The sequence below is a fragment of the Hypanus sabinus genome, chromosome 8, assembly GCF_030144855.1.
Source record: "Hypanus sabinus isolate sHypSab1 chromosome 8, sHypSab1.hap1, whole genome shotgun sequence".
NCBI lineage: Eukaryota > Metazoa > Chordata > Chondrichthyes > Myliobatiformes > Dasyatidae > Hypanus > Hypanus sabinus.
In genome coordinates, this window is record NC_082713.1 from 168,517,786 (window position 1) to 168,543,668 (window position 25,883).

Genomic DNA, 25,883 nt, shown 5'->3' on the forward strand with positions numbered 1-25,883 from the left:
TCTTGGGTAAGGACAATGTCGTGGCGGACGCACTCTCTCGCCCTAACATTCGTACCCTTTCCCAAGGGGTAGACTTTGAGGCGCTGGCAGAGGCGCAGCAGTCAGACAAGGAGATGCATAGTTACAGAACTGCAGTCTCTGGTTTGCAGCTCCAGGACTTCCCTGTAGGCCCAGGTGAGAGGATCCTACTCTGTGACGTCACCAAACTGGCGGTGCCGTGTTTTTGACTCCATTCATAACTTAGCGCACCCCTCCATCAGGACAACTGTCCGGATGGTCTCCAGCAGGTTTGTTTGGCACGGGTCTCCGCAAGCAGGTCAGTGGATGGGCCAAAACATGCATGCACTGCCAGACGGCCAAGGTGCAGCGGCACACCAAAGCTCTGCTGCAGCAGTTCCACCCCACCCACCGGCGTTTCGACCACATTCATGATGATATTGTGGGCCCCTTGCCAGTGTCACGCGGAGCGCAGCACCACCTCTCTATCGTGGACCAGTTCACCAGATGGCCAGAGGTGATCCAGCTCACCAACACCACCTCCGAATCTTGCGCCCGGGCACTGATCACCACCTGGGTGTCCCGCTTTGGTGTACTGGCCCACATTACCTCCGACAGAGGCACCCAGTTCACGTCCAGTCTGTGGTCAGCTATGGCCAGCCTTTTGGGGACACAACTGCCTACCACCCACAGTCGAATGGCCTGGTGGAGCGTTTCCACCGTCACCTAAAGTCGGCTCTCATGGCCCGCCTGCGAGGAGCTAACTGGGTGGACGAGCTTCTTTGTGTCCTACTTGGCATCCGCACGGCGCCCAAAGACGATCTGCACACCTCATCGGCCGAGTTGGTGTATGGCGCACCCCTGGTCGTCCCCGGGGAGTTCATACCAGCCCCAAGGGGGCACGACAAAGAACCTGCAGCAGTCCTGGGCAGACTACACGAGAGGCTCGGCAACCTCGCCCCCATACCCACTTCGCAGCATGGGCAGAACCCGACTTGCGTACCCAAAGACCTGCAGAACTGTAAGTTTGTGTTTGTACGAAGGGGCGGGCATCGGCCACCGCTGCAACGGCCCTACGAGGGGCGATTTACGGTGCTCAGGAAGAACGGGTCTACGTTCGTGCTGGACTTCGGGGGGAGAGAGGAGGTTTTCGCTGTGGACGACTCAAACCGGCCCATGTGGACGTGGCGCAACCGGTCGAGTTCCCGGCACCGCGGCGCAGGGGCCGACCTCCCAAACAGGATCCGTCCCAGACTGTGGATATTGGGGGGTGTATCGCCGGTTCTGGGGGGGGGGGTGTTATGTGGCGACCCACTTCCTAGTGCACTCGAACTGGCTCACAAATAGCCAGCGCCCCGGCATAAAGGCCAGTCCCAAAAGGGTGCCAGGTCTGCTTCACCAACTAAGGGAAAAGCTCGCGCGGGACTGTGAATATGTGCCTCCGCGCCCGGGGAGGGCGGGATCAGGGAGGCTTTAAAGCGAGGCCGCGAAGTTCGAATAAAATCTTCTTTAACTGCAGTTTATCGACTCCGTGTCATTATTTTAGCGCTGCGTGTAACACACCGCTACAACCACATACTACCCTGAGATGTATTTTCTTGTCAGCATTCACAGTATATACAAAGAAATACAATTGAATCAGTGAAAAAACACACTCAACAAAGATGGACAAACAGCCAATTGTGCAAAAGGCAACTAACTGCCAATACAAAGAAAGAAAAAAGAGCCATAAATATTGAGAACATGAGATGAAGAGTCCTTAGAAGTGAGTTCATAGGTTGTGGAAACAGTTGAGTGTTGGGATGAGTGAAGTTACCCTTCTGGTTAATGATTCTGATGGTGGAGCGGTAATAACTATTCCTGAATCTGGTGGTATGGGACTTGAGGCTTCTGTACCTCCTTCCTGATGGCTGTAGTGAGAAGTGGCTGTTCTTTTGGTGTATATCTATATTGTTTCAATCAACCTGTCCTTTTACTGACAATTAAATGCTGTTGCCAAGCCTTTCTTTAGAATAAAATGCAGATGTGTATGTGTGCAACTTAAGAAATAATTCTTCAGCTTGCCAAACCAGAATGAGAGAGTGTTGTAGTAAAAAGTCACAAGAGCTTTTAAGTAAAAGCTGATCCTTATATGGTAGTCTTAACGTTTGCAACTGTAAGTTACGTTTCATAAAATTTGTTGCCTCATTTTTGCTCTCCCATTTTCTCTACCCCAAACCCAAGTCATAAGAATCCAGAGTGTGTTTGTACAGTTTGGCCATTATCTGTACATCTTTTTGCAAAGTATTTGTAAACCTACTTTCTATTTGTATCATCAGTCTTTCGCACTGAAGTTTCAAGCTTTGTAAAGTTTCTTCTGTACAGTTTGTACTTGTGGCAAATACTTATGCAGTTAGATATGAGAAATGATGAGTAAAAGTCATCATAGAAACATGAAGGATGATTTCAGAACTTTCAGTGACTTTGTGGGACATTTAGTAGACTAGAAGTTATTTTTTCATGAATGGAAATCCTCACTCCAAATATTTGATTTGGTCATAAATGGGTAATTGGTGGTCAGTATGGATGTAGTGAACCAAATGTGCTGTTTCCTTTCTGTATTTCTTTATAGCTAGCTTAGAAAAGCTTAAGTAAAAAGCTAGTGTGGATATTTTTTGAGAATATTGAACAGTGGTATTCTGATTTGCCTTAATTTTGTGCAGTCAGTGAAATGGCATCATGAATTTTGACATGCAGACATTTTGCACTTTGGATATTTGATATTGTTCTGTTTAGTTTTTGATTTATCCATAATTTTAAAGATCAGTTTTTTCCAAATGCATCTGTAGCTGTAACTTGGAGAATTTGTGATTTTGGGCAGCAACCTTTGAATATCAAGTGAGTAAATATGGGTTAAACAAAATCTGATTTCAGTATTGGCCAATTAAAGTAACTATTACTGTAAATTGGCTAGATGAGATAATGAAAATTAAGGTTTGGATCCCACTAACTCAAAATAAGTGCTTTAACTGATTTAAAGATTTGAATGTGTCTTTGAAAATTCTCATTGAAATTCAGTGTTCAACCACTACATTTTTCTTTTCGAGTGTGGTAAGCTTTAGCTCGATAACTACTTAACTTAAAATATAAACATGTTCACCATTGTAACCCTTATTATTAAATGGTACAGCAGCTGGCACTGCAAAAAGAACTGATGTCTTAGTAAATTGATCCTGATGTCTGCTTGCTACTTGGTTAGTTAAAGAAATCTATGCAGAAGCATACTAAGTGAAAGCCTCATTCACAAAATGATCTGGAAATCTTAATTTTTTCCCCCTCCTCTCTACAAAATGGCATAATGGGGAAACTAAAAAGCATGAGAGACAAAAAAAAATTGGAAGTGTGTAGAATGAACAAATGAGAAGGATCTATTACACTTGGTAGAAGGGTTAAAGCCCAGGAGGTCGTATTTTTAAAGTAATTGATAGACGTTTAGGGGGAGGTGAGGACGAAATGGTTTGTATCCAGAGAACAGAGTGATTCTGGAACATTGCCTGAGAGACTGAGAAGCAGAAACCTTAAATAGTACTTGGATGTGTACTTGAAGAGATATGACCATCTGAGTTATCAGTGCTTGGTGTTTAGCTCACAGTGTGTTGGATGATTCAAGTACTCCAACATGTACTGCTCAGATGAAATATCCACTGCAATGGTATTTCTGAAATTTCTATAATGCTGTTATGCTCTGGCTCTTGATGCAACAGTAGAATAAGCAACTGTGTTAATTCCACTGATAGTTGTATCTTAAATTAATGTTAATTGAAAAGATGTTAATTTATTCTATTTGCTCAACACCAAAGGAGAATTTATAGTAAATAATGAAGTATTTATTTCTTATTTATTCTTCAGACTGATTTAAAGCTGTGATTGTGACAGCAAAAGAAATCATTGATTTTGAAGTTGGCAAATGTGTTGCTTGGTTTTCAGTTGTAAAATCAATATCCTTAATTGTTGATCATACTACTGTGCATTCATAATACTTTGATTTATTGCAGTTACCTTGAAGCTTATGAAAAGGTACATCACTTTGGGGAAGATGATGAAGAGCTTAGTTCAGGTGGTCAACGAGGAGCAGTTCCAGTTGGTGGGGTACCTTCATCATACAGTTACCAGCAGCATATATTGTCAGGTAAATGATTTTAAAATCGTATTACTGGCTTGGTGCTACTGAGTCAACATGAAATATAACAGTCTACTATAGTAATTTTATGAAATGTCCAATTTCACTTTATTACACCTGTCACTGGAGTCTTAAGAACATTATTTTAGCTGATGAAGTTGGGTGTTGATAGGAAAAGTAAAGCAGGCTTAATGTCATTTGTAAACATTTCAGATCTCACTTTCTAAAATTAATTTGTTCTTTTTGCAGGTTCATAAATAACATTGCAAAATGTCAATAATAAAATGCAGTTTATGAACCCAAGATTTATCTGTTATCTGGAATTGGAACAGATCTTTTAATTACATAATTAGTTTGTGCATTATCTTTTAAAATCCACTGGTTTTGCTTTAAACCATGGTTGGTTAGAGCAGCAGAGGAAATGTAAATTGTATACTTTTCCTGCATCAGTTGTTTCGATATGTAAGTAAAAAGTACCACATGGGTATGTAATATATAAAAAAAAGTTCTGGCAGATAAATGACTTAAATAGGGCTGCAACTTTGTTGTGCGTGATGTAATTTTGAATAAATTGCTTGCCATAATGCTTTTCAAAAAACAGCCAAATGTATCAAATTTTATTTTGTCAGTTTAGAAATGCTACTGGTATAATAATAATTGTTTAATTATTTTATCAAAAATGGTGGAGAAGATCCTTGCCTTATATCTTATAAGAAGTATGTTGGAGAACTGTCTAGCAATACCCTTAACAATTTTTTGAGAGGTGTTCGAATTTACAAGGTGAGGTAATGGCTAGAAATACTTGATGCCAACAAAGAGTCTGTGTATTACCTCTAGAAATTTAGTTTGTGATGCCTTCAGCCTGATATAAACATCACATAATCAAAAAATGATTTGAATATGAGAAAATGTAAACTTGAAATTCATTTTATATTTTGCCAACCATATCTCTGTGTAGCCACATTTATTTGGGTATCACAGTTTATAAAAGGCTTTCATGGTAAAGAAGATGGCAAGAATGGTTAACTTTGAGGAATGTACTTGGGGGATAATTAGTTGTTTCTTTTGAGGCACAGTCTCATCATTCAACTGAAATTCAGTATCTTTTATTTATAACAGTCTTGATTGACTAGCATGATATGCTGTTTAACTTAGTTTACAAATACTGACCAATCTCTGATGTGAACATCTGAAGTCATTTAGTCACATCAGTTGTGGATAAATCACTCCTGAAGCTTCAGTTGTATTTCTAATGAAGAGGGTATAATTGTTGTGGGCTTGTGACTGTATAGCATGAATTTGGAAGCTTCAAGTGGTTTGCTTATTGTGTGGCTTCTCTATAGTTCTAAAATTTGTATTTCCCTATCCCACCACAATTTTATATAGCATTTTTGAAATTATGTGAATTCTGGTTAATTAGGACCAGAATATTTTGGCCAAATTAGGTGACTACCCCAATTAGCCAAAGTTTCATAGAAATAGTTAAAAAGGTATATTAAAAAAAAACTACTGTTCAATTCAGTAACTAATTATATATTTACATGAAATACAGGAAAATTGGAAACCTGGATATGTTGCTGCAGTACTATAAAACTGTATTAGTTCCTAATTATTATTGGTGGAGTAATTCATTCATCGTACGCTTCCATTGAGGTGTCCAGGAATGGGGAGCACTTCTGGTGAAGGGAATGTGTCCATTCTGGGACATCTTGCTCACCTTTGGTCTGGGCAATGCAGCTCTCACCTTTGGCTCTAAGTAACTGTTTGTATGCGACAGCGGTCACACCCCAGCACACTGCTTTGACGGGCAAGTTAAGCCAGCTGGCCTTATGCCCCGGTGAAATAGGGACATGCCTGTCCTAGCTTGTGAGGTCAGCTCCAGTGGACTGTTTGGATGAGATCAACAGTGAGATCCATGGCCAAGAAGGCAGTTATGTAATGCTTTGTGAAGAATGATAGGCACAGAAAAAGGCATGGTTATCTACTGCACAACCAATGAAGACCCCAATTTGTGAAAACTACTTGTAACACTGGACCCAGACTTATGAGGTCTGAGAGTGGAACTGTTCCAGTGCAATGCCTTTCCACTTTAAAGACTCTCCCACACAGGTTTAACTGTCATCGTAGGATACAACAGACAACCACTACGTTGCAGTTTTCTTTTGGTTGACTATAAATAAATAAAATTAGTGGCTACACCGAGGGCAGATAATGGGCTGCCTTTGAACTATGATTTTGATGATTGCTTCCTCCAAATCTTCATTTTCATTGTGACATTTAAGATGATTGTTGATAACTTCAAATTCTTTGTAGTTCCCAACTTATTGAAGTAGTGAAATCATTTCATTTTCACTCCTGACTGTTTCTGACATCCCTAAGCCTGAATGCTTGAAGCAGCAGTGAGCAAAGCAGTTCTAAATTGTCTTACTGCTTATTCCACACCATCTGTGACAAAAAAAATTACTGCTTTTTGAACATAAGTACACGCAACAAATGCTGTTTAAAAATTGTTCACTCTGTGGTGTTCACTCCAGGGTTTGATGTCAACAATCTCCTGTCCCAAATAATCAAATGAAATCCTGGCTGTTTTTTCCAATTAGTTTTTGTTCTTTGAGTTATCCCAGATAAGTGGTGGTTCTGATTATCTGATGGACCAATTAATCAGAATTCATTGTGTTTCCAAGTGCACCTTTTGTTTTAGATACATTTTTTTACTGTTCCAGTGATGGATGATAACTTGCATCCCACAACAGTCCATCTGATTCTTCAGTTGTATCTATAGATTTATCCATAGTTGAGCAACATGCCACAGGGTTGAATTGATCAGCACAAGATGGAGTTTTAAGTTATGCTGCACATGTGTATCTTATTGTCAGTTGTTCATTCTTGATTAGAGGTGTAGCTGAAAATTTCAAGGTTGTTCTGTGTGGGATTATATGTGATCATCTTGCAATTAGAATATCCAGGAATAAAGTACAGCTGTCTTGAGGCTGAATTATCACAGTACCCATTGACCACAGGCTGTGGCTTAAATTACTGAATTTTTTTAAAATTTACCTTTTCTAGTAGCATAATAAAGCAAAGTCTTATTTAGTCTAGTTGAAGTCTAACTAGAATGAACATAGTAGCTCAAATAATATTTAAAGTTAATTTGTAGCTGAGTTCCCGACTTTAAACTTGTTCAATGTTATAACTGCTTATGAGAGGTTTAGCAAATATGTTGATTTATTTTCTCCTTTCCATTGATTTATTATGGGAAAATGTATAAACACTTTCGAAATTGCAGCAATGCACTAACCACTGAGCGGAGATTATAAAACATTATCAATGAGAAGATTGCATGGTAATTCAGTACATAGGAAAGATTGCTGCCAGATTCAAGTACCAAGACTAGAGCCTCTAAAATGTTAAATGGATTGGAATCTAGCAAATCATCTTAGTTACTGCCCATTACACCGTTTAAGGCAGCAGTGAATGCCCTCCATCTCTGTCTTTGCATTTAAGGGTTAATGGTGTTCAGGGCTTCCTTCATTGTGCCAGTAGCTTCCTCTCAGTTTTCACTGCTATCATTCGTGCAAATCATGGTGAAGACTCAGGAATTCTGTTGCACACAGAAGGAGAAGGACTCGTCATTGTTGTTTCTGTAGCAAGGTTTCTGCATTTTCATCTCGTTTCCTAAAAGGTCTAAGGATGCACTTGGTTAGACCATGGGAATTTATCCACTTAACTAGTCTTGAGGACTGCAAATATGTTGTCTTTCATAATTCATGTATGCTTTTTTCTCTAATGGGATAAAATTTGAATCAAATCTGCAGTATAAATAAGAGCTCCAAATTTTCAAAAATGTTTCATATTTATCTCTTAAATTATAAGTAATTTTTTCTAATGGAATACAACCATAGATTTCTTTCTTCCAAGAATCTATACTTAAATGTGTATCCAATTTCCAAGTAACTGCAATAGCTTTTTTGGCTACTGCTAGTGCAATTTTTATAAATTCTTTCTGATACTTTGGAGCCCTTATTTACAAAAGACAGGATTAAATATATAGATGCTCTGAAGATGAAACAATTGGTTATTAGGGGAAAGAAATAAATATACATATTAAAGTTATTACGAATTCCATGGAGCATGTGGAGATCTTCCAACAACCAGGCATTCTTTCTTTCTTTCTTTTTTTTCTATAGGGCAGTTAGGGGGGAGGGGTTGAGGGGGGTATGGGTTATATACATTGTTTTTTCATACTTTGTAACCATTTAAAAATGCAATAAAAAAAAGTTAAAAAAAAAATCTGCAGTATAAAGCAATTAATGCAGCTGCACTTCAAGAATACATATTTAGCTTGCTGCCCTGCTCTAACTTTGTGGTTATGCTTCAAGTTCTTGGGTGTCAACATCTCAGAGGCTCTATCCTGGGCTTAACACATTGTTGCAATTATGAAGAAGGCTATATTTCATGAGGAATTTGAGGAGATTTGGTATGTCACCAAAGACTAGCAAATTTCTACAGGACCATCCACTTGATCTGTACCCATTCTATGAGGTCACACCTTACTCATTCTTCTACACCTCAAGGCATAAAGATTCACCATGGCCAATATCTGCCTATTACTCAGGGCCTCTAGTCCAGACAGCATCCTTGTAAATCTCTTGCGCTCTCTTTCCTGTTCAACTGTCTTTTACAGGGAGATCAAAGATATATGCAAAACTCCCGAGTGCAGTCTACCACTGAATTGTATAACTACAGTGCAATTTCTTCCTCCTAAACTTGATGTCTTGACTGATGCATCAGCATCAGCATACTAAATGCCTTGTTTATCACCCTGTCTTTCAGTGAACTGTGCACCTGTTCTCTTGGGTCCTACTGTTCTACTTGTCAGAATCCTGTCATTCACTGTACAAGACCTATCCAGGTTGAATATCCAGAATTCATCACCTCACACTAAATCCATTTGTCATTCCTCAGCCCATCTACCCCCCCCCCCATCAAACTAGTCAAGACCTCTTTGTAATTGATCATAACCTGCCTCATCATCAACAAATCCCTCTAATTTACTATCATAAGCAAACCTGCTAATCATTTCACATACATTCACACCCAAATCAATCATATAAATACAACATAATAGGGATCCCAATGCTGAACCCTGTGGCACCCCACTAGTAACAGTCCTTCAGTAGTTCCTCCAGGCCCATATCCATTCCTTGCTATTATTGACCCATTTCTGAATTCATCTGACTAGCGCACCCAAGGATTCACAAATGTTGGTTCTTTAACTTCCCCGAGATATGCAGACCTAGGTTCCAGCTTTTCAGCCTTGACTTCTGGACTTCCAATTTACCTTTGGGCTTTGATCAGGACCCCTGATAGATGTGGTCAACTCTTTTCCTTTATGCTGGATATTTAAGGGGATGGTCAAGGTCTGGATAGTGAGTCATGAAGAATAAATGAGATAGGCTGTGGTGTGTTCTTTTGGAAGTGGAGGAGGGTAAGATAATGGGGCTTAAAACAGAGAAAACCAATCTTTTTCCTGTGTACGCGATAGTAACTGAAACGCCAGCTTCAGGGTGGTGGTTACAGAATCAGTCCATGCTTTTAGAAGGGATTTGGATAAGGAACTGGAGAGCTGAGGTAAACCTGATGAAGAAACTGTTTCCTGTATTTAAATACTATCGTAATGGACTAAAAGTATTGAGTGAAATATTTCAGAAAAATTGAATTTTTTTTTCTTCTCCCAGACTTGAGGCTCACTGTCTGGACTTTCGCTTTTCAGTTTAAAAAAAATGAAGTAGTTATTAACGTTATTAGTGTAGTATATTGTAATAGATTGTTGTGGAACTGGTTGTTGTTCATCCATCAATCAATTTACAGATTTCTGTGTAAGCTGTCTTATCAGTTTATGGATCTAACCTTCAAATTTAAGTTTGCAGCCATGAAGTGCAAAGTAAGTTTCAGGCTTTGGTCTGTCACATAAATAGCATGAATATGTGCAAATGGTCTGAGCGTAGGTTTGCTGGTTTTGGTTTTGGTGTGTTCACTTGACAGCAGCTGGGGTTACAATTTTATGATCATGTTCTTTGCTGCCAGTTTTGGCTCTGTGAGAATATGTTTTCATATGCTGATGCATGCCTGTGTATATATTTCAAAATTATTTCAGTCTGACAAAAATTTAGAAAGTAACTTGGAAATGACAAAAATAATAATACTTTTATATTGAATGTTTGGAATATTTCTGCATATTTTATAAATATCATGGATAATTGTTTCCAGTGACAGTTTTAAAATTGAAGAGGATGTAATCGCTAAAGTCAGCATATTCTTCTGGTTTGGATATTTTTCTGATCTCTAGTACTTTAAAGTTCTGAAATAGTGGTGCAGCGTAGGGTTTGCATAGTAGTTTGTGTAGTAATAATCAACCAACATTTATTACTATTAGAAAATGTTGCCAGTAACAACTTCTAATGTTGACAGTTGTGGGAGAAGTTAAAGTCAGATATATCAATATTAAAGTTGAGTAGAGGGAATTACAGAGGCGCGAGAGGTGAGTTGACCAAAGTTGATTGGAGGGTACAATAGCAGGAATAATGGCAGAAGAGCAATGCCTGGATTTTCTGGGATCAATTCGGAAGGCGCAGGATAAATCCATCCCAAACATGAAGTTTTTCTAAAGGGTGGCTGATACAACTATGGCTGTACAAGGGAAGTCAAAGATTGTGAAAATTAGTGGGAATTTATAGGATTGGGAAGCTTTTAAAAACCAACAGAAGGCAACTAAGAAGTCATAAGGAGAGAAAAATGAATTATGAAGGTAAGCTAGCCAATAATATAAAAGGGGATACTAAAAGTTTTTCCAGATACATAAAGAATAAAAGAGAAGTGAGAGTGCATCGGACTGCTGGAAAATGATGCTGGAGAGGTAGCAATGGGGGCTGGGGGACAAATAAATGGGAAAATTTAATAAAGAACATTACTTCAGTCTTCACTGTGGAAAACACTTGCTGGATGCCAGAAATTCAAAGGTGTCAGGGCAGAAGTTGCTATTACTAAGGAGAATGCTTGGGAAACTTAAAAGGTCTGAAAGTAGATAAGTCACCTGGACCATTTTGACGATACCTCAGGGTTCCAAAATAGGTAGCTGAAGAGATTATTGGAAGCATTAATAATGAACTTTCAAGAATCACTAGATTCTAGAATGGTCCTGGAGGACTGGAAAATTGCAAATGTCATGGCACTCTTCAAAAAGGAAGGGAAGCAGAAGAAAGGAAATTATTTAGCCTGACCTCACTGGTTTGAAAGATGTTGGAGTCGATTATTAAGGATAAGGTTTCAGTATGTGGAAGCTCATGGTAAAATAGGCCAAAGTCAGCATAATTTCCTCGAGGGAAAATCTTGCCTAAAACATCTGTTGGAATTCTGAAGTAACAAGCAGGATAGACAAAGGAGATTTTGTGGATGTTGTTTACTTGGATTTTCAGAAGAGCTTTGACCGTGTGCTGCACATGAGACTGCTAAGCATGATAAACGCCTGTGGTATTACAGAAAAAATACTAGCATCAAGAGAAGATTGGCTGACTTGCAGGAAGCAAAGAGTGGGAATAAAGGGAGCCTTTTCTGGTTGGATGCCAGTGACTAGTGGTGTTCCGCAGGGATTAGTGTGGCACTACTGCTTTATGCATTGTGTGTCAATGATGTGGTTGATGGAATTGATGGCTTTGTAGACAATACAAAGACGTGGAGAGGCAGGTAGTCCTGAGGGAGCAGAGATTTTGCAGAGGGACCTGGGCAAGGTCAAAGAAGTGGCAGATGGAATATAGTGTAGGGAAGTGTATGATCATGCACTCTTGTAGAAAGAATAACTGTAGACCTTTTTCTAAATGGGAAATAATTCAAAAATCAAAGGTGCATAGGGACTTGGGAGTCCTGGTGCAGGATTCCCTGAAGGTTAACTTGCAGATTGAGTCACTGGTGAGGAAGGCAAATGCAGTGTTAGCATTCATTTCAAGAGGGCTAAAATACAAGAGCAAGGATGCAATGCTGAGGCTTTAAAAGGCAATGGGCAGATTGTACTTGGAGCTTTGTGAGCAGTTTTGGGCTCCTGATCTAAGAAAAGTTGTGTTGACATTAGGGAGAATCATAGAAGGTTCACGAGAATGATTCCGGGAATGAAAAGGTTAACGTATGAGGACTGTTTGATGGCTCTGATCCTGTATTTGCTGGAATTCAGAAGAATGAGGGGTGACCTCACTGAAACCTATTGAATATTGGAAGTCAGTCAGCCACTTTTTAATTGTCATTTCAACCATAACTGCTGGTACTGTACATAGTAAAAATGAGACAATGTTTTTCAGGACCATGGTGTTACATGACACAGTACATAAACTAGACTGAACTATGTAAAAAAACAACACAGAAAAATACTACACTAGACTACAGACCTACCCAGGACTGGATAAAGTGCACAAACCAGTGCAGGCATTATAATAAATAATAAACAAGACAATAGGGCAGTAAGGTGTAGTCCAGGCTCTGGGTATTGAGGAGTCTGATAGCTTGGGGGAAGAAACTGTTACATAGTCTAGTTGTGAGAGCCTGAATGCATTGGTGCCTTTTCCCAGACAGCAGGAGGGAGAAGAGTTTGTATGAGGGGTGCGTGGGGTCCTTCATAATGCTGTTTGCTTTGCGGATGCAGCGTGTAGTGTAAATGTCCGTAATGGCGGGAAGAGAGACCCCGATGATCTTCTCAGCTGACCTCACTATCTGCTGCAGGGTCTTGCGATCCGAGATGGTGCAATTTCCGAACCAGGCAATGATGTAGCTGCTCAGGATACTCTCAATACAACCCCTGCAGAATGTGATGAGGATGGGGGTTGTGAGAGATGGACCTTTCCTCAGTAGAAATGCTGCTGTAAGTAGAGATGCTGCTGGGCTTTCTTTGCTATGGAGCTGGTGTTGAGGGACCAGGTGAGATTCTCCACCAGGTGAACACCAAGAAATTTGGTGCTCTTAACAATCTCCACTGAGGAGCCGTCGATGTTCAGCGGAGAGTGGTTGCTTCGTGCCCTCTTAGATAGAGGAGGGCATGGAAAAGCCTGGATAGAGTAGACCTGGAGAGAATGTTTTGCATAGTGAGGAGTCTAGAACCAGAGGACATAGCCTCAGAGTAGTGCCGGTCCAGGTAGAACAGAGATGAGGAGGCATTTCTTTAGCGTGAGAGTAGTGAATCTGTGAAATTCATTGCCACAGACAACTGTGGAGGCCCAGTCATTGGGTATATTTGAAGTGTGGGTTGTTGATAGGCCTGTGATTAGTCAGGGAAGAGGCAGGAGAATGGGGTTGAGACATGATGGAATGGTGGAGCAGTCTTGATTGGCTCAGTGGCCCAATTCTGCTTCTATGTCTTATAGTAATTATTTCGTGAAATCATTACATGGTGTTTAAAAGAAAATTGAATCGTTTTTCTCCCTCTTGCTCAATTTAAAATGCATTGAAGGACTATATTTCAGGTATTTAAAATATCAATTCATTTATATTGAATGTGTAAAATTTACTCATTCTGTATTTTGCTCTGATATATTTGTGATTTTTGTCCTCTTTTAGATTATATTCGGCAAAGCTATGGACTTAATACAGAGTTTGTCACAGTTAGTATCTACAATAAACTGGTGCTTTCCCTTATGTCTGGACTACCTAATGAAGTAGATTTTGCAATTAATGTTTGCACTCTTCTCTCAAATGAGAGTAAGCACATAATGCAACTTGAAAAGGACCCCAGAATCACCACCATACTGCTTGCACATGCTGGCGTTTTTGATGACAGTAAGTTATATTATTTAATAGTGAAGTGCCTTAACTGTTGCTGTTGCTTGCTGTTTCAATTTAAATATAGCATTGTTAAACATTAGGAATGTGAGTTAAATGTGTTTATTGTCAATATTATAGCAGTATTCTGCATGACTGTATCATTTGAAGTTTGAAGTAAATTGTGATACATCATGGATGAGGTGTTGCACGGACTTTCCTTAGGAGTATAAAGGTTATTCTGTAATAGTTAATCATTTTTTTTCTTCTATTTCTTCTAACATTTCCCATTATATTTAGAATGTTAGGAAAACTATTCAAAGCAGTATTTAATGCTAATTTGTATTTGTTGAGCAATGTATATTTATAGAACAGAAGTAGGCCATTTACTACTATGGGTTCATGCCTTGATTTAAGTGCTTGTCTGGGTAACCATATAACCATAACAGCACGGAAACAGGCCATCTTGGCCCTTCTAGTCCGTGCCGAATGCTTAATCTCGCCTCGTCCCACCTACCTGCACTCAGCCCATAACCCTCCATTCCTTTCCTGTCCATATACCTATCTAATTTTTTAAAAATGACAATATCGAACCTGCCTCTACCACTTCTACTGGAAGCTCGTTCCACACAGCTACCACTCTCTGAGTAAAGAAGTTCCCACTTGTGTTACCCCTAAACTTTTGCTCCTTAACTCTCAGCTCATGTCCTCTTGTTTGAATCTCCCCTTAAATGTTAAACATACTTAAATGTTATGAAAATACCTTCCCCTACCACCTATTCAGGCAGTATGATCTAGATTTCAACCAGCCTTTGAGTGAAAGAAAATCTTCAGATTGCTTCCGAATGTTTAAACTCTGAAAATGTACCCTCTCATTGTAAATACCAATGCTAAAGGGAAATAGTTTGTTAATTCTTAATTGTCTGTGCCCTTCGTAATGCTGTATACCTATTTCTGATTTCCACCTTGCCCCCCCAAAAACAAATTTGGCCGATAAAATCTCATTTAGTAACTGAAGGGCTCCATCCCAGTCCATCTCACAGCTGGCAATCAGAACTGCATATTTTATTTCCTGCTTTGGCCTTACCAATGTTTTATAAAGTTTACTATAACCCCTTTACTCCTACTCTGCTACTTTAGTAAAGTGTTCCATATGCTGCCTTCACTTTATCAATTCATGCCTTGCACCTGTATACTGAGGTTCCTCAGTTTGTAAGGCTCTACCTGTTAATTTGATCTCCCAGTATTAAATCCCATCTACTACTGGTCTTACCAACATAGGAATGTCATCCTGTGGCTTTTGGCTGCCCTCAATTTCAATAGCGACATCAATTTTCAAGAAGTATCCAAGCTTCTTGATCATACATTCTGTATAATCGTGCATTTATATCCAAATCATGAATGTACTTAGCAAACAGCAAGGTCCCAATACCAATCCCAGTGGGATTAGCCTCAGGAATCGAATCACAGAAACAAACCTCTGTCGTCACCTTCTTTCTCCTGTAACTAGATTCTTTTAACAAAACTATACTCTTTCTGATTAATCCCTGCCTTTCCAATTTTAAATAAATCCTGACCCTCAGAATTTTTCCAGTAACTTCCTTAACCCTTACTTTAGACTCGAGTCTGTAATTTCTTTGTTTTTCTTTGCCATCCTCCTTGAATAAAGATACCGCATATGCTGCTCTCTCATCTGGCATTTCATCTGTGGCTATGAAGATTTTAAAATCTGCCATGCAAGCAAAGATACGGGAGGGGAGAGGAGAAACAAGATTTTCTAGATAAAATCGGTGTTGTAAAATATAAAATTGTAATTTTTGATGTTGAAAAGTGAGGAAATGTGTGCAGCTTTATGACTTGGTGTGCAGGTGATCGGAAATTATAATCCTTTGAGAAAGCCCTTAGCTAACGTAATTGAAACAGAAAGTGCTGGAAATACTTGCCAGGTTAGGCAGTATCTATGGATAGAGAAATGGAGTTGATGTTTCAGGTTAATGGCCCTTAGTTTCAAGTGGGAAAGAAAGAAGGAAGAACCAGCAGAGCTGAATCTTGCTCGACCTAAATGGAGAGCTCAAAGTAAATTTATTATCCAAGTCCATACTTGTATGTCGTCATATTCAACCATGAGAACCGAGGTGTTGGAAACACATGAGATGCAGTTAAGGACTTTGTCAACTACAAAAAGGGAGAAACCATGGTTTAGGAAGAAAGTTATCTCAGACATGCCTTTTGTGGAAACCTTCATCATGATCGACAGGAATTGGGAGAATGGCATCGTGCTCCAGAAGTGATAGGATGATAAAACATAGAGACTTTTGGGCATCTTTTGGTGTCTTTTGGTCTATCGAGTCTATGACATTCAAACGTCCCTTAACTGTAACTTCACATTAATTTGACATTTTCATTAATATTCCCTTCATCCCTTTTTCTTTTAACCATTTATAACAAATGAGCAGTCTTCCTGTTTTTCTGTACCAAACCTACCATGAAACCCTGGTAAATGATGTTGAGACACTGCTGTTTGTTTCATTAAGAGTCTGATATATTTCTTCAAAATTTTGTTTGCTAAATCTATTAATAATTAACCGAAGAGCACTACCACCTTCTCATGGGAAGCACGAGAGGAAAAATAAGTACTGGTATTGTTAATGATGCTCTTGTCTTGACAATGAATGACTGTTGAGCAGTGGATTAGTCTGTGGTATTATGTAAGTGTATTTTAGTGCAAAAATTCCTCTGACTGTTACATGTATTCACTCATGATTGGCTTGAAAAATAAATATTTGCGTTGTTACTTAAGTTTAGCGTTAACCGTGCATGTGACGAACAGATGTAATGTAACCATATGATTGAATAGTTGCATCCTTAATTTTGCAGCTCTACTCTGTTTCTGATATTAACAAATTTGAATGAGTTGTATGTTGTACAGTATAAGAATCATATGTTAAGTACATCAGTACAGACTATAGTGTGCTTGTTGGTACTCACTTAAGTTATTTTCAGCATCCTGGCCTGTCTGTAGATTAGAAATGAGAATCCAAGTATTAGCTGCATTTACTTCCCTGACCTGTTACTACAGTGCCTATAAAAAGTATTTACCCCTCTTGGAAGTTTTCATGTTTTATTGATGGCCAAAAAGCTCAAGTTTGGCTTCATCAGACCAGAAAATCTTGTTCCAGCTGACTTCAGAGTCTCCCACATGCCCCTTGGTAAAGTCTAGGTGAGATTTCATGTGAGTTTCAGTGGTTTTCTCTTTGCCACTCTCCCATAAAGTTCCAACTGGTGAAGCACCTGGGCAACAGTGGTTGTATGTGCAGTCTCTCCCATCTCAGCCACTGAAACTTGTAACTCTTCCAGAGTTGTCATAGGTCTCTTGGTGGCCGCCCATCACTCACCCCCTTCTTGCACAGTCACTCATTTTTTGAGGATGGCCTGCTGTAGGCAGATTTACAGCTGTGCAATATTCTTTCCATTCCTTAATGTTTGACTTAACTGCTCCAGGGGTTATTCAGTGACTTGGAAATTGTCTCCATCTCCTGACTTTTGTTTTTCAATAACCTTTTTGTGGAGTTGCTTGGAGTGTTCCTTTGTTTTCATGGTGTAGTTTTTGCCAGGATACTAACTCACCAGCAGTTGGACCTTCCAGATACTAAGTGGTTTTTTTTTACTACAATCAATTGAAACACTTTGACTGCACACAGGTCTCCCAAAACAGATCTCCATTTAACTAATTGTGTGATTTCTAAAACCATTTGGCAGCCCCAGTGATGATTTGGTGTGTCATTCTAAAGGGCGTGAATAATTGTGCAATTATTTTGTGTTTTATATTTGTAATTAATTTGGATCACTGTGTAGAGATCTGTTTTCATTTTGACACAAAGGAGTTTTTTGTTGTTGATCAGTGTCACAAAAAAAGCCAAATTAAATCACTGTTAATCAATGTTGTAAAACAATAAAACATGAAAACTTCCAGGTGGGGGTAGGTGAATTCCTTTTATAGGTACTGCATCTGCTGGAACTTTTTGTGTATGCAGAGGGTCTCACTCGGTCCTTATTTTACCATAGTTTTCATTTTTTAAAGATAATTTGACTTCATTCATGTCATAACTGTTCAAAAGTGCTTCAAACATTCAAATTATTAATAAATTCTATAGATAGCTTGTATCGACTAGGTGGGCTGAAGGGCCTGTTTCTGTGCTGTACCATGACTATTCTTCTCTTGCTTTTTACCTAAAGACAAATGGCCTGCAAAGTGTAAACTTATTATCTATCTATTGCATTCTTTCTCCTTTCCCTGTTTTAGTGATTAAGATATTTGTTTTTGTGTGGATGTTCATAACATCAAGCCAACAGATGTACATGGGTACTAATTTTGCTTTTTCTGTGTTAGTTGTCCATTGTTTCTAATCGGGGAGCTGCTTAAGTTTTGTGCAGTTTTTGTTTTGTGAAGTCAATTGAATATAATGATAGTAAAATTAAGAAAAGTTTCCTGATTGCATTTGAAATGGAGACCTAGTTTTCAGGTGATGCTAAATAAATTTTTGATGTTACAGAATATCTATTCATTCTGGTTGGATTGAATGGGCCAATGGACTGATTTGCTCTTTATTAATATGTATTGGCTTACTCTAACCAATCCAATTCTGAATATGTGGTTGCTCACTGTATCCTTGGTTATAGATTTCAGTAATGTACTTGTAATAGGTTATACTCCTGAGCAAAATTATGTCCAGTTTGTTGTTTCTCTTCTCTCCTCCACCCCCTCCCCCCCCAACCATCTAACAATTGAATCTGCAGTTTTCCAAAGTGGACAATTGCAGAAGCAAAGTTAAAAGTAAAGCAGCTTCAGCTTCAACAGTTCATAAAACCTTGTCTCAGGTCCAGAGAATTTATTGGTCTGTAGTGCAAGTTAAAAAAAAATCTCGAATTACTTCATTGTTGCTTATTGTTTGTGTCTGGAATGTTTTGCTCGACACTCTGCAGTGAAGTGTGCTATGTAAGTAATCTAAAATGCCTTTTATTTACTTTTGAAGTATCAAGCCTATCTGTTTTGAAGACCCCATTTGATTACTCTTTTTAATTGTTTTAAAAGCAGCTAGCTTTAATATTTTTAAAATATGTTTTGTATTTCAGTTTGTGGCAGGAATCAGCAGCCTGGGAGAATAGGCAAATGTTTGGGAAATAGTTTGGTATAATGAATGAGATGAGGCAATAAGGAATACTGTTATTAATAGGGTGCAGGTGTGGGCACACAGATCATTGATAATGCTGGATTTTGTTAGTCAAGGCATAGAGAATAGGAAGGGGGAAGTCCTGGCGAAACTTTATAGACAACTGGTGTGGCCTCATTTGCTGTGTTGTGTTCATTTTTGATCACATTATAGGAAGGATATCAAGGCAGTGAACAGCTCCTCGAAGAGGTATAAAGATGATTTTTGGGAGGAAAGATAAACAAATATAGTTTGGCAATGCTGATACTGTTTTCTTTGGAAAAGAGAGGCAACTGAGGCTCTAATAAAAGTTTATAAAATTTGAGTGCTGGACAAAGTAGAAAGTGCAAGGTTACAAACGGGAGATTACAGTTTTGGTCACTTTCCAACAGAAAAGATGAGAATAAGGTTGAAAGAGTATAGAGAAAATTTACAAGGATGTTGCTGGGGCTAAGGGACCTGAGTTCTATGGAAAGATTGAATAGGTCTGAACTTTATTCCTTGGAATGTAGAAGATTGAGAGGAGATTTGATAAAGGTATACAAAATCATGAAGACTATGGATGTGGTAAATGGATGGGGTTGCTTTTTAAACCACTGAGATTAGGTGGGACTACCACTAGAGATCATGGGTTGCAGGTTGATAGGACCATAAGTCATAGGAGCAGAATTAGGCCATTCAACCCATCGAGTCTGCTTGGCCAATCCATCATGGCTGATCCCATATCCCACTGACCCCCATACACCTGACTTCTTGCCATATCCTTTGATACCCGGATCGATCAGGAAACGATCAACTTCTGCCTTAAGTATACCCATGAGCTTGGCCTTCACCACAATCTGTGACAGAGCATCCCACAGATTCACTGCTCTCTGGCTAAAAAATATACATAGAAACATAGAAAATCTACAGCACAGTACAGGCCCTTCAGCCCACAAAGCTGTGCCGAGCATGTCCTTACCTTAGGTATTACCTAGGGTTACCCATAGTCCTCTTTTTCTGAGCTGCATGTTACCTGTCTAGGATTCTCTTAAAAGACCCTATCGTATCCACCTCCCATCACTGGCAGCCCATTTCCACGCACTCACCACTCCTTGCATTAATAATAATAATAAACAAACAAACTAACTTACCCCAGACATCTCTGTACCTACTTCCAAGCACCTTAAAACTGTGCCCACATATACTAGCCATTCCAACCCTGGGAAAAAGCCTCTGACTATTCACATGACCAATGCCTCTCATCATCTTATACACCTCTATCGGGCTACCTCTCATCCTCCATCACTCCAAGGAGAAAAGGCCGAGTTCACTCAACCTATTCTCATAAGGCATGCTCCCAATCCAGGCAACATCTGTGTAAATCTCCTCTGCACCCTTTCTATGGTTTCTACATCCTTCCTACAGTGAGGCAACCAGAACTACAGTATTCCAAGTGGGGTCTGACCAGGGTCCTATATAGCTGCAACATTATCTCTCGGCTCTTAAACTCAATCCCATGATTGATGATGGCCAATGCATCATATGCTTTCTTAACCACAGAGTCAACCTGCGCAGCAGCTTTGAGTCTCCTATGGACTTGGACCCCAAGATTCCTCTGATCCTCCGCACTACCAAGAGTCTTACCATTAATACCATATTCTGTCATATTTGACCTACCAAAATGTACCACCTCACACTTACCTGGGTTGAACTGCATCTACCACTTCTCAGCCCAGCTTTGCATCTTATCGATGTCCTGCTGTAACCTCTGACAGCCCTCCACACTATCCACAACACCCCCAACCTTTGTGTCATTGGCAAATATAATAACCCATCCTTCCACTTCTTTATCCAGGTCATTTATAAAAATCATGAAGAGTAGGGGTCCCAGAACAGGTCCCTGAGGCACTCCACAGGTTACCAACCTCCATGCAGAATATGACCCATGTACAACCACTCTTTGCATTCTGTGTGCAAGCCAGTTCTGGATCCACAAAGCAACGTCCCCTTGGATCCCATGCCTCCTTATTTTCTCAATAAGCCTTGCATGGGGTACCTTGTCAAATGTCTTGCTGAAATCCAAATACACTATATCTACTGCTCTACCTTCATCAATGTGGTTAGTCACATCCTCAACAAATTCAGTCAGGCTCATAAAGCATGACCTGCCTTTCACAAAGCCATGCTGACTATTCCTAATCATATTAAGCCTCTCCAAATGTTCATAGATCCTGCCTCAGGGTCTTCTCCATCAGCTTACCAACCACTGAAGTAAGACTCTCTGGTCTGTAGTTTCCTGGGCTATCTCTACTCTCTTCACTGAATAAGGGAACAACACCTGCAACCCTCCAATCCTGCTGAACCTCTCCCATCCCCACTGATGATGCAGAGATCTTCGCCAGGGGCTCAGCAATCTCCTCCCTCACCTCCCACAGTAGCCTGGGGTACATCCTGTGCAGTCCTGGTGACTTATCCAACTTGCTGCTTTCCAAAGGCTCCAGCACATCCTCTTCCTTAATATTTGCACGCTTAAGCTTTTCTGTCCATTGTAAGTCATTCCTACAATCGCCAAGATCCATTAACATAGTGAATATTGAAGCTAAGTATTTATTAAGTACCTCTGCTGTCTCCTCCGGTTGCATACACGCTTTTCCACTGTCACATTTGATTGGCCATATTCTCTCACGTTTTATCCTCTTGGTCTTCACAGACTTGTAGAATGCCTTGGGGTTTTCCTTAATCCCGTATGCCAAGGCCTTCTAATGGCCCACAGAAACATAGAAAATAGATGCAGGAGTAGGCCATTTGGCCCTTCGAGCCTGCACCGCCATTCAGTATGATCATGGCTGATCATCCAACTCAGAACCCTGTACCTGCTTTCTCTCCATACCCCCTGATCCCTTTAGCCACAAGGGCTATATCTGACTTCCTCTTAAATATAGCCAATGAACCGGCCTCAACTATTACCTGTGGCAGAGAATTCCATAGATTCACCACTCTCTGTGTGAAGAAGTTTTTCCTCATGGTTCTAAAAGGCTTCCCCTTTATCCTTAAACTGTGACCCCTTGTTCTGGACTTCCCCAACATCGGAAACAACCTTCCTGCATCTAGCCTGTCCAATCCCTTTAGAATTTTATACGGTTCAATAAGATGCCCCCCCAATCTTCTAAATTCCAGTGAGTATAAGCCTAGATGATCCAGTCTTTCTTCATATGCAAGTCCTGCCATCCCAGGAATCAATCTGGTGAACCTTCTCTGTACTCCCTCTATGGCAAGAATGTCTTTCCTCAGATTAGGGGACCAAAACTGCACACAATATTCTAGGTGCGGTCTCACCAAGGCCTTGTACAACTGCAGTAGAACCTCCCTGCTCCTGTACTCAAATCCTTTTGCTCTGAATGCCAACATGCCATTTGCCTTTTTCACCGCCTGCTGTATCTGCATGCCCACCTTCAATGACTGGTGTACAATGACACCCAGCTCTAGTTGCATCTCCCCTTTTCCTAATTGGCCACCGTTCAGATAATAATCTGTTGTCCTGTTCTTGCAACCAAAGTGGATAACCTCACATTTATCCACATTAAATTGCATCTGCCATGAATTTGCCCAATCACCTAAACTATCCAAGTCACCCTGCATCCTGTTAGCATCCTCCTCACAGCTAACACCGCCACCCAGCTTCGTGTCATCGGCAAACTTGGAGATGCTGCATTTAATTCCCTCGTCTAAATCATTAATATATATTGTAAACAACTGGGGTCCCAGCACTGAGCCTTGCGGTACCCCACTAGTCACTGCCTGCCATTCTGAAAAGGTCCCGTTTACTCTTTGCTTCCTGTCTGCCAACCAATTCTCTATCCACATCAATACCATACCCCCAATACTGTGTGCTTTAAGTTTGCACACTAATCTCCTGTGTGGGACCTTGTCAAAAGCCTTTTGAAAATCTAAATATACCACATCCACTGGCTCTCCCCTATCCACTCTACTAGTTACATCTTCAAAAAATTCTATAAGATTCGTCAGACATGATTTTCCTTTCACAAATCTATGCTGACTTTGTCCGATGATTTCACCCCTTTCCAAACGTGCTGTTATCACATCTTTGATAATTGACTCTAGCATTTTCCCCACCACCGATGTCAGACTAACCAGTCTGTAATTCCCCGGTTTCTCTCTCCCTTTTTTAAAAAGTGGGGTTACATTAGCCATCCTCCAATCCTCAGGAACTAATCCAGAATCTAAGGAGTTTTGAAAAATTATCACTAATTCATCCACTATTTCTTGGGCTACTTCCTTAAGCACTCTGGGATGCAGACCATCTGGCCCTGGGGATTTATCTGCCATTAATCCCTTCAATTTACCTAACACCACTTCCCTACTAACATGTATTTCCTTCAGTTCCTCCATCTCACTGGACCCTCGGTCCCTTACTATTTCCGGAAGATTATTTATGTCCTCCTTAGTGAAGACAGAACCAAAGTAGTTATTCAATTGGTCTGCCATGTCTTTGTTCCCTATGATCAATTCACCTGTTTCTGACTGTAAAGGACCTGCATTTGTCTTGATCAATCTTTTTCTTTTCACGTATCTATAAAAGTTTTTACAGGCCCCTTCTGGCTCTCCTAATTTCTTTCTTAAACTCTTTCCTGCTCGCCTTATAATCTTCTAGATCTCTATCATTACCTAGTTTTTTTTTAACCTTTCATAAGCTCTTCTTCTTGACTAGATTTACAACAGCCTTTGTACACTGTTTCTGTACCCTACCATCCTTTCCCTGTCTCAGTGGAATGTACCTATGCAGAACTCCACGCATATATCCCCTGAACATTTGCCACATTTTTTCTGTACATTTCCCTGAGAATATCTGTTTCCAGTTTATGCTTCCAGGTTCCTATGTAATAGCCTGATATTTCCCCTTACTCCAACACTTTTGTAACTTGTCTTTTCCTATCTCTCACCAGTGCTACGGTAAAGGAGATAGAATTGTGATGATTATGTTCAAAATTCTCTCCCACTGAAAGATCTGATGCCTGACCAGGTTCATTTCCCAATACCAGATCAAGTACAGGCTCTGCTCTTGGAGGCTTATCTACATATTGTGTCAAGAAACCTTCCTGAACACACTTAAACTCAACGCCATCTAAACTGCTCGCTCTCTGGAGATGCCAGTCGATATTGGGAAATTAAAATCTCCCATCATGGCAACCCTGTTGTTATTACGCCTTTGCAGAATCCGTCTCCCTATCTGCTTCTCGATGTCCCTGTTACTATTGGGTGTTCTATAAAAAAGAACACCCAGTAGAATTATTGACCCCTTCCTGTTCCTAACTTCCACTCACAGAGAGTCCGTAGACAAACCCTCCATGACATCCATCTTTTCTGCAGCCCTGACACTGTCTCTAATCAACAGTGCCATGCCCTCACCTCTTTTGCCTCCCTCCCTGTCTTTTCCGAAACATCTAAAGCCTGGCACTCTAAGTAGCCATTCCTGCCCCTGCACCATCCAAGTCTCTGTAATGGCCACAACATCATAGCTCCAAGTACTGATCCTTATTGATACTTCCTTACCTTTGTTCTAAAAGGTCACCCCTTGATTTTGAGTCTGTGCCTTCTAGTTCTGGATACCCCCACCATAGGAAACGTCTTCTCCACATTCATCCTGTCTAGTTCTTTCAACTTTCGGTAGGTTTCATTGAGATTCACCCCCCCCCCCCCCACCCCCGCGGTCTTCTAAATTCTGGTGAGTATAGGCTCAAAGCTGCCAAACACTCCTCATATGTTAATCCCTTAATTCCTAGAATCATCCTCATGAACCTCCTCTGGACTCTCTCCCTTTCTGAAATATTGGGCCCAAAAATACTCTTAACTGTGGCCTGACTAGTGACTCAAAAAGGCTTAGCATTATCTTGTTTCTTTTATATTCTATTCCCCTTGAAATAAATACCAATATCGCATTTGCTGCCTTTACCACAGACTCGACCAGTAATTTAACTTTCTGGGTGTCTTGAACGAGGACTCCTAAGTCTCTCTGCACCTCTGATGTTTGAATGTTCTCCCCATTTACAGTTGAAGTCAGAAGTTTACATACATTTAGGTTGAAGTCATTAAAACTCATTGTTCAACCACTCCACAGATTTCATATTAGCAAACTACAGTTTTGGCAAGACGTTGAGGACATCTACTTTGTGCATGACACGAGTAATTTTTCCAACTATTGTTTACAGACTGATGATTGCACTTTTAACTGACTAAATCTCAATTCCAGTGGGTCAAAAGTTCACAAATGAAATCAAAAGAAATCAGCCAAGACCTCAGAAAAAAAAATTGTGGTTCATTCTTGGGAGCAATTTCCAAACGCCTGAAGGTACCACGTTCATCTGTACAAACAACAGTACACAAGTCTAAACTCCATAGGACCATGCAGCCGTCCTACCACTCAGGAAGGAGACGCATTCTGTCTCCTAGAGATGAACGTACTTTGGCGCGAAAAGTGCAAATCAATCCCAGAAGAACAGCAAAGGACCTTGTGAAGATGCTGGAGAAAACAGGTAGACAAGTATCTTTATGCACAGTAAAACGAGTCCTATATCAACATAACCTGAAACTGTGCTCAGCAAGGAAGAAGCCACTGCTCCAAAACTGCCATTAAAATGCCAGACTAAAGTTTGCAAGTGCACATGGGGACAAAGATCTTACTTTTTGGAGAAATGTCCTTTGGTCTGATGAACAAAAAT

General features: G+C 40.1%; 1 protein-coding gene across 2 annotated transcripts in view; it reads left to right on the plus strand.

Annotated features, from left to right (window-relative positions):
- arid2 (AT-rich interactive domain 2) overlaps positions 1–25,883 on the plus strand; it is a 131,650-nt gene that overhangs the window by 47,382 nt on the left and 58,385 nt on the right. For both annotated transcript variants that reach the window (XM_059978484.1, XM_059978483.1), the window contains exons 4-5: positions 4,032–4,165; positions 13,754–13,972. In XM_059978484.1, coding sequence (XP_059834467.1) covers positions 4,032–4,165; positions 13,754–13,972 — 353 coding nt within the window. The remainder of the gene's footprint in view (positions 1–4,031; positions 4,166–13,753; positions 13,973–25,883) is intronic.